The sequence below is a fragment of the Drosophila nasuta genome, chromosome 2R (assembly GCF_023558535.2).
Source record: "Drosophila nasuta strain 15112-1781.00 chromosome 2R, ASM2355853v1, whole genome shotgun sequence".
Taxonomy (NCBI): Eukaryota; Metazoa; Arthropoda; class Insecta; order Diptera; family Drosophilidae; genus Drosophila; species Drosophila nasuta.
The window spans coordinates 25931892-25940479 of record NC_083456.1 but is presented as its reverse complement, the minus strand read 5'-3'; the positions used below and the strand labels follow the sequence as shown (position 1 = coordinate 25940479).

Sequence of the window (8588 nt, the reverse complement as noted above, 5' to 3'; positions counted from 1 at the left end):
TTCCAGCGCACAACTGATGGTTGATGTTGCTGATGGTTGTGCCCCAAAAGAATCGCTGTCTACGACGCCGACAAACGGCGGCGGCAGCGACAACAACAATAATCGCTCTGCCTCACCGAGTATGAGTGTGTGTATAGATGTGTATGTGTGTGTGTGGCGCCTCCGCCTGCTCCTCACTCATCACCATTGACAGGCAATGCCTTGCACGCGCTCTGCGCCAGCGGTAGCCGTAGTTGTTTATTTAGCTAGCCAAGCTGCCGCTCCAGCAGCCAGAACATCAACAACAGCAACAACAACAGCAGTTGGCAACATGGCCAAATGGCCGGTAAGATGCTGTTTTGCCATTGTTGTCGTTGCTTTTTGGTCACCAGGGTGACAGCGACAACAACAACAATAAGAACAACTTCAGCCACAGCCACAGCTTCCCGCTGCCAATTTCGCCCATTGTTTGGCACAGCTGGATGTCATCGGTGACGTTGTTGTGCTCTGCTCTGCTCTGCTCTTGCTTAATTTCTCTGATTAACTGTTTGTCCACAAGCTGAGAGAAAGAGAGCAGAGCGAGCAGCGAGCTAACACAAAGTGGGTTAGACAGCGGCACGCGCACATTTTCATACACACAAATTCCGCTTTTTTTTGGTTTGGTTTGGTTTTTGGTTGTAATGCGCTTTTGCGCCCTCTGTGTGTGTCCAACCCATTTTTATTGTCCGTGGGCGCTTATCACAATGCTTTTATCGCACCCGACTGCCTCTAATGCCGTCAGACACCTTTGGGGAGTTCACAGCGATGCGATGCGATGCGATGCCTCCTCCGAAGGGAAGCCAAACAGCTGCTGGCAATGTCTTGGGCCAAAAAGCCTAGCCATCTCTCCAAGCCCATTTACATGCCTATCATTGGCAATGGCTGCTGCTGTTTATGTTGCTGCTGTACCCTGGGCATTCACCTGTCACTTGCAGTTGATGGCTCCGACGTCGTAGCCGCGACGTTGGCAGCGACGTCGACAGCGACATTATGCGTTGATGGAAGCGACCACGCCTCACTGCTCAATGCTCTGCGCTCGGTGCTCTGAGCTCGGTGCGCCTCTGATGATGCCAACGACGCGTCGCATTGCCAGCAACAATTTGACGAGATTAAAAGCGAATTAAGCACCGCATGAAAAAACACTAAAAAATAAACAAAAATAAATGGAATCAGCTCGAGTCGCTCTCTCATTCTCGCCTTCTCTCTCTCTTTCACTCTCTTTTAGCCTCTTTGGTTGGCTCAGAAAGCAAAAGTTATAATCATGTATATTTAATGTGCAGTACTGCGAATTTAATGAAGTCTTTAATATTTAATGCCGCCTGTCGCTTGCCATTGCCATTGCCAATGCACCATGGGCTCAAGGCGTAGACTTTGAGAAGTGATTAATTACATTTATTAAAGCTTAACATGCAAGCAATATTATTTAATAAATATATGTATAGATAAACGAATTATTTAAATTAAAAATAAGAAAGTAGACTACTGTCATAATAGCTAAAAATGCGCTATTATTCTCAAAATATACCAAGTTAATATACCCATACGGTACTAAAATATACCGAAAGCAATAATTGGCATATAAATTTACTACCACATTCAAATTATGCCATACAGTACAAAATATATAAGATTGTTAACCACAGCAGAAGTTTTTTTCATAAAAAATATTACTTGAATAATTTTTATGCTTTTTATATTATCGCAGCCAATGATTTAAATATTGCCAATTTAGATATATGCATTTGTACTGTAACCAAACAGTTGTATTATTATTTAAAACTCTCTTCTCAAAAACCACCCTAAATATACAAATTATTCTGTTAGATTTTGCTAAAAACAAATCAATTAAATATCTAAAATCTATAACACATCAAAATTACCAATAGATTAAAGATGTACTTTTCTTTCCAAAAACAGCTTAACTTACCCCACTGTGCATTGTTTGTTCTTTGAATCTACTTAATGTTAATATAGATTTCGCATTGCATACTTTACGGCGCCAAATATTCAAGCGATTATTTGATTTGATCGCATAACAATTAAGAGCATGCAATCAGATTTCAACTTAACTGATAAATCAGAAACACGAGTTAATTGCATGCCACATGTGATCCAGCTGGTGTTTGACCTGTGTGGCAGCAACTTTAAGCACTCGACTCACAACCGAGTGCACAAATTTGTCATTAGCATTAAGTGAAAATATATTCAAACTAAAGCAACAGCAGGAGCAGCAGCATTTAATGATAGTCAGGCTTAAATTAAAAGCCAGCCAACTTTTTGACAAACGCACTTCAAATAAATTAACTTGTGAATGAATGACAGACAAGAGGCATGCCACACACACACACATACCAACACACATGCATGTCATATTAAACTGTTTTTCGAAACAAGATTGACTGCCACGCCCTTTCCACCGACCGTAATCATATATTAAACAAACAATTTTATTATGCCAAAAACTTTTGACGTGATTGAAATGCTTTTTAGGCAAAGGTACAACAGGACGGCACACACACACACCCGCACACTCCCACACCCACACACACACACATCCACATCTAGTCAGATTCGCATATTAAAAATGCTTTGTAATGTTGATGGAGTCGGCAGCTTCGCTCTTTTTTTGCATTATCATCATAGACAGATAGGCCCTAAAAATGAGGCTAGTATTAATAAAGGCCGCACAGTGGCCGATAAACTTTGAAAGCCTCGACAAAAATTTCATTAGACAACAAATCTGATTGATATCGGTTAATTGTCTAGTCGAATCACAGATTAGCCGAGCTAATCAAATTGTTATATAAACCAAAGTTTTACACAGCTTTGGCCCATTGTCGTTTTGCGTTTCGCTGTGTGTGTGTGTGTTTGCTCTATTGTCATCCCCGTCGACTCTTGATGGACGAAATGATGGATTATCGCCTTTTTTTTTGGTTGTTGGTTGGTTGGTCGGTGCTGTCGACGTCATATTTTCATTTATTTCATTTTCAGCTTGAGCCCCGAGGCGTTGCATCCATTATGTTGCTGTTTTGCTGTTGCTGCCAAAATGGTTTTGGGCCACAAAAGTTTCTTGTTGTTGTTGTTGTTGCTGTTGTTTTTTTTAGATTTGGGACAAAAAGAATTAATAAATGTAAATCGGCAACAAACTGTCAAAAGAAAACCGGATAAATCCTTTAAACAGCACTAACAGCGGCATTAATCGACATTTCGGTTGGGGGAAATGGTGGGAAATGGAGGCGGAAAAGGGTTCACTTTAGAACAGCTTTTCCTATTTAATCATTCAAATTGACTTTCTTTTCTGATGGCCGTTAATTTTGAAATCCTTTTTAAAAATACGCCCCATGCTTTCTTTCCATGCTTTAACTTGGCCGTAACTTTGTTTTCCGCTTGCGGCTTATAAGTTTTACTTCTCGCAGCTCATTCCATCTTTTTTTGTTTTACTGCTCGCTCAGTTTTTCCGTTTCGTTTTTCTCAAATTTTTCTTTTGTTTCTCATTTTCTTTTTTTTTATATATTTTCTTCTGCGCTGTCTCACTTAGAACACTGAACGCTGAGTTTGCATTTGGCTTTCATTTCAGAGAACGCTTTTCCACCTTCTCTTCATTTTTTGTTTTATATTTTTTGCTTTGCTTTTTTTTTTAGTTTTTTTAATCAAGATATTTTAAATGCGGTCCGCCGCTGAATGATGGATTTTTTCAGCGTTCGCGTTCAGCTTGCGCTCTACTCTGCTGAGCTGTGCGCAAAGTAAACAGCAAACTTGGCGCTGGGTTTGGCAAAGATTTATGCAGATAATAAAATGAGTCTTCAAATGTATAATCAAGTTTCAAGCGTCGTCCACCCCTTTTGCTGTAACGCCCAGTTCCAGTCTGCTTCACTTATCCCACCGCCTGGCCAGGCTCATAATTAAGGTCCGTCCTTGAGATTAGTCTCGCTCTTTCGTTTTCGCAGTCTCTCCTCAGTCGTATCTCTATTCAATGACAGCGCACAATATTTTTTAAAACAGCTAAATAAAAGTCGGACTAAAAACATGTCAAGGACTGCGGTCATTGAGTCACCAACTTAAAGTGCTCATTGAAAATAGAGATAGAGAGAACGAACAAAATATTTAAACAATTAGCTGACCAGTAAAGTGAAGCAAAGAAATGAGTGTCTCAAAAAAAAACTTGTTATTTGCGGAAGAAATAGCAAGTGCAGGAATTGCAGCAAATATGGTCACAGGTGCAACGGCAACTGCCACAATAAAATGTCTCCAACTATGCTCAGTCAGAGTCATAACTACAATGGAGCAACAAATGCAACGCAACTACATAAAATAAGCTCAACTAAGCTAAACAAAACTAAACGAAACTGAACTAAACTAAATGTTGCTTCCGCACGGACAAACCGCGCCAACTTTTTAGACGTCGCTGCCTTTGGCTAATACCCTGTAAATTATAGTTGGGTAGGGTATAAGAGAGGGGCATATTAATTGATGTTCATTAAACAAATCATATTTACTTAGTTTCAATAATGCACATTAAATTACATTAAATTTGTTGCCAGCTTTTCTACATTTAATTTTTGAATAGCTTTCATTTTATTTAATAAATATTCATTTATTTAGAATTTAAGCTATTCAATTTACAATAAATATAATTTGAAAATATTGAGATATTAAAGTTTTAATAACCTTCCTTGCGTTTTTGCTTTTCCAGCGCATATTGCTGCCTTGTTGTTGCCTTGCGTTGTTGTTTCTTATAAATTGTCATAAAAAATATGATTTTACGCGCTGCTTGGCAGTTACCGGCAGCGCAACGCATTGCTTGCAGCTATGTGGCAGTGGCAGTGGCTAGTTGCCGGCAGCAGGTTGCAGGTTGCCTGCTGCCTGTTGCCGCGATACCACAAAATGAATGTTGTTGTTGAAAAGTTGCCACCATATTGTCAACTGCAACCCTTGTTGTTGCTGTTGCTGTTGCTGTTGCTTCTTATTGTTCTTCTTACTGCTGAGATACAAAATTAACTTTTACGCTTTATTACCGCAAAGATGTCCAAAGAAAACAATACTCAAATTGCAAATTGTTCACTGTCCGCCGTTGGCCTCTGCCTCTGCCTCTGCCTCAGCTACAGCTTTGGTCGTCCATTGTCCAACTCTGTTGCATGGCAAATGCTGTTGCATGGGAGTTTTTATTGTGATGCCGCCACCGACGTCGCGACGTCGTCTTTTTTGTCACTCACTTCCGGAGGCCATCAAAGCTGCCGGAAGCGCGTCGGGCAGTCATCAACTCAATTACATTTTGCTGGTCGCGCTCCCCCCTCCCCCCGCTGAGGACTTTGATGTGCCCCTTTTGGACAACAATTGCAGACGCGTCGCGCATTGTTCCCACAACTGATGCTGGAGCCTTCTAAACAAGGCACACAATAAGCGCGACGTCGCAGTCTTTTATCTCGCTGCTCCAGCTCCAGCTTCAGCTTCAGTTCCTGCTCGCTGCAGTTTCATTGTCTGCTGTCGCGTGTGATGGATGCGACAGGAAGCGCGCGAAGTCTTGATAGCTGTGCCACAAAAAAATTAAAAAGGAACAACCAAGCCGTCGCATTCCGGCATTCGCTTCACCTTTGTGTGTCGCCCATTATTTAGTACTTCCCCTTGGCTGCTGATAATCTACGTACGGTCGCCGGAAATATTTCACAGAGATTAGCACAACATGGAAACATTTTGATTAGTGTGCTGCAACTCCAGCGAAACTTCTAACAATCTCCTCCAGCCATTACAGCTTGAGCTTTAGTTTGTCTGCGCCTCCATTTCCAATGCAAATTGAAATGATTGTGATGCCGCTAGGGCGCGACAGCTGCTCAGCGCCAGCTGATTCTTGAGCGGATTATCCAGACACAGATGCGTGCCAGAATGCAGCAACTGTGTATCGCGTCGCTGCCAACGTTGCGTATGATTAATCAGCGCGCCAACTAAACAAGGCTGCATCGAGAGCTGCGATTCATTTAAGACGCCCAAACAACGCTTATGGCCAGTACTCAGCTGTCCAGTGTTGCGATGCAGACGCCACTGAGTGATCTCCATACGATAACAGTTGACGAGCAGCAGCTGAGACTCTTCGACATGCAAGCAACGATCCTCATTACGCAATGTGCCCAAGGCACTAAATTTGGCATTGTGAACTCTGCAAAAACAACAAAAATAAAAACAAATCAAACTCTTATTCATCAGTCTGTCAAAATTAAATTCCAAACAGCAGTCGAACTCACTTTAGGTCCGGCTGCAAATGCCGCAGGAACCAGTCAAAGCGTTGACAACGCTGTCCAGTCTTTATTGACGCCAATTCGTGCTGCGAGAGATTCAATGGAATTTGTTTGGCCGCCGGTTTGAGGGTGTAGAACAAATATTTGTACTCGTCCAGCCAGGACTCGGCTATGATTTTTGAGTTCCTGCCGATACACATACAATATACACACATACATATATAGGGTAGAACATTCTCATTGCGTGATGGGGAATGTTTATATTAAAAAGCAAAAAAAAATGAGAGGATGACACACTCAAGCGTCAGTGTGGAATAAATTGAAAAATACCAAAGTCCAAACGCGCCTTTTCACACCTCCGTCCAGGCAGCGGCGAGCACAAAAACCTTCCAAGTGTTGCACAGTGGCCAAAAGCCACTTCAACTCACCGCAAATATGTCGCCTGGGCAGTGTCCAGTTGCTGTTGCCGTTGCTGTTGCTGTTGCTGCTCTTCGAGCTCTTCGAACTGTGCCGGAAACTCAAAGGCATGGCGGGAGCGAAAAATATGTCCAATTCGGCTGCATGGCACGATCTCAATTTGTCCACCGCAAAGCCACAATTTAATGGCAAACTCAATGGACTCGCCGCCCCAAATCTACACAGACAGTAAAATACGTATTGGCATGAGTTGTTGTTGGTGTTGTTGCTTACGTTCCTATTTCTCCCATCTCCAGTTTTTGCTCATTTTGTTTTGCACTTGGTAACTTGGTCTCGCTCGCTGTCGTCAAGTGACCCCACAAAAATTGTGTGTCATTGCCTTGACATGAGTAATTAGCGCACTTGCCACAAGCACAAGTTAATTAGCCGCCCACTGACCAACACTGACCTGCAAGTGTGGATTGAAACCCTGCAACTTGAAGAACCATTCGCGTGAGATCATCATAATGCCACCAGCAAACGCAGGACTTTTATATGCCTCCTCCGCCCGCTCACCGTCCGCAAATTGTCGTGGCAACCAATGGAAATGCAGACTCCAATCGAAGCCGCCCTTTAGCAGCACATTACCAGCTAGGTAGCTCAAGGTCTCGGGGTCAATGGGATCCAACAGCGGACTGACCGCACGACTGGAGTTCAACGCCAGCCGGTCCAGCAGGGGTTCCAGCCAACCGGCGTTGACCTCGCAGTGGCTGTCGAGAAAGAGCAAGTAATGCCCGCTGGCCACTCTGGCGCCCTCGTTGCGTGACCAAATCAATCCTCTGCGCTGTCGATTGCGTCTGAAGATGAACGCAGGATGAGCGTGGAATATGCGCCTTAAAATTCCATCAAGGCTAACCAGCAGCTCGTCTATACCATAAATCAATACAGTTTAGCTCTTAATCAAAATATAGCGTTCGATTCAACTTACCATCGTCGCTGCAGTCATCGATGATAATGAGTTCGTGCAGATAATCGTGGGAAGTGCGACTGATCAGTGTGCAGATCGTGCGCAACAAAATGGAACGCGCCTCATTGTGAAAACTAATCACAACACTCAGCTGGGCGGCCGAGGCATGTGGCAGCTGATAGTTGCGTGTGTTGCAGCTGTTAATCATTAAAGGGGAAATCAATTGTGAGTCAAACAACAATATCAACAAATGGCTTGCTAGCCAGCTAATGACCTGTCATGTCGTGTCATCGGCAATGAACGCACTGCAGCCAACTTGTCACTTAGCTGGCGATTGTATTGAAAAAATGTATCCGGCTGCTCGGGCGTATGAGCAATAAACTCGCGCCACTCCACGTCGAGGTAATCATGCTGCAAATCACTTGTCAAATCCAATTCCGTATCATCGACTGTGGCTCGCAGCACAGTTAACTGCAGCAGCAAACAGGCCAAGATGAAGACCACGCAAAGGTTGAGCAGCAAACGTTGCCGCCGACCGCCAGACATCGCAAAGCACTAAACTTCTTTGCTAAACTAAAAACACTTGACGCTCAACTAATGCAAGTTATTTTCGCTGGTCAAAAGAAACTCGTAAAATGTGATTTTCACGGCTCTCAATTTTTACATGTGCCACTGATAATAACAAAAACGAAAAAAAAAATAGACCGTGTCTATTTCTCTGTGTGTCAAACTTGTCGCTGATAAACACATTCGATAAGTTTAGCAAATATTTGTGTGTAGCTCGCAAGGTGTTAATTGCACCACATGAAATCAATGTATCTATTAACAATGGCATATCATTTTCATTTCAATCGACGAGGGGAGACGTCAAACATACAAACAAATAAATTAATATTTTATCAGACAGAGCCAGTGTCGATACAAGCATGTTTAATGTGTTTGTTTTTCTTGAATTATGCAACAAAATCAAATTCGAA

General features: G+C 42.7%; 1 protein-coding gene across 2 annotated transcripts; it reads right to left on the bottom strand.

Moving 5' to 3' along the window:
* Positions 1–4559: 4559 nt before the first annotated feature.
* LOC132786721 (putative polypeptide N-acetylgalactosaminyltransferase 13) lies at positions 4560–8588 on the bottom strand. Of its 2 annotated transcripts, XR_009632473.1 has the most exons (7): positions 7886–8588; positions 7633–7808; positions 7114–7571; positions 6677–6882; positions 6255–6434; positions 5608–6169; positions 4560–5546 (listed from the first exon to the last, which is right to left on the bottom strand). XR_009632473.1 is itself a non-coding variant. In XM_060793339.1 (6 exons), exons 1-6 carry the CDS (start codon positions 8155–8157, stop codon positions 5776–5778), a joined length of 1686 nt encoding a protein of 561 aa, XP_060649322.1. In that variant the 5' UTR covers positions 8158–8588; the 3' UTR covers positions 4560–5775. The 2 variants fall into 2 exon arrangements, 1 of the variants encoding a protein (XP_060649322.1); XM_060793339.1 differs by having other exon boundaries at positions 4560–6169.

Excerpts from the sequence above, each read along its gene's own strand:
- LOC132786721 (XM_060793339.1), bottom strand. The coding sequence starts at position 8,157 with ATGTCTGGCGGTCGGCGGCAACGTTTGCTGCTCAACCTTTGCGTGGTC. Across the intron at positions 7,572-7,632 it reads CGATGACTGCAGCGACGATG|ACGAGCTGCTGGTTAGCCTT; the intron begins GTAAGTTGAATC and ends TTTATGGTATAG. Across the intron at positions 6,883-7,113 it reads GTTTCAATCCACACTTGCAG|ATTTGGGGCGGCGAGTCCAT; the intron begins GTCAGTGTTGGT and ends CTGTCTGTGTAG.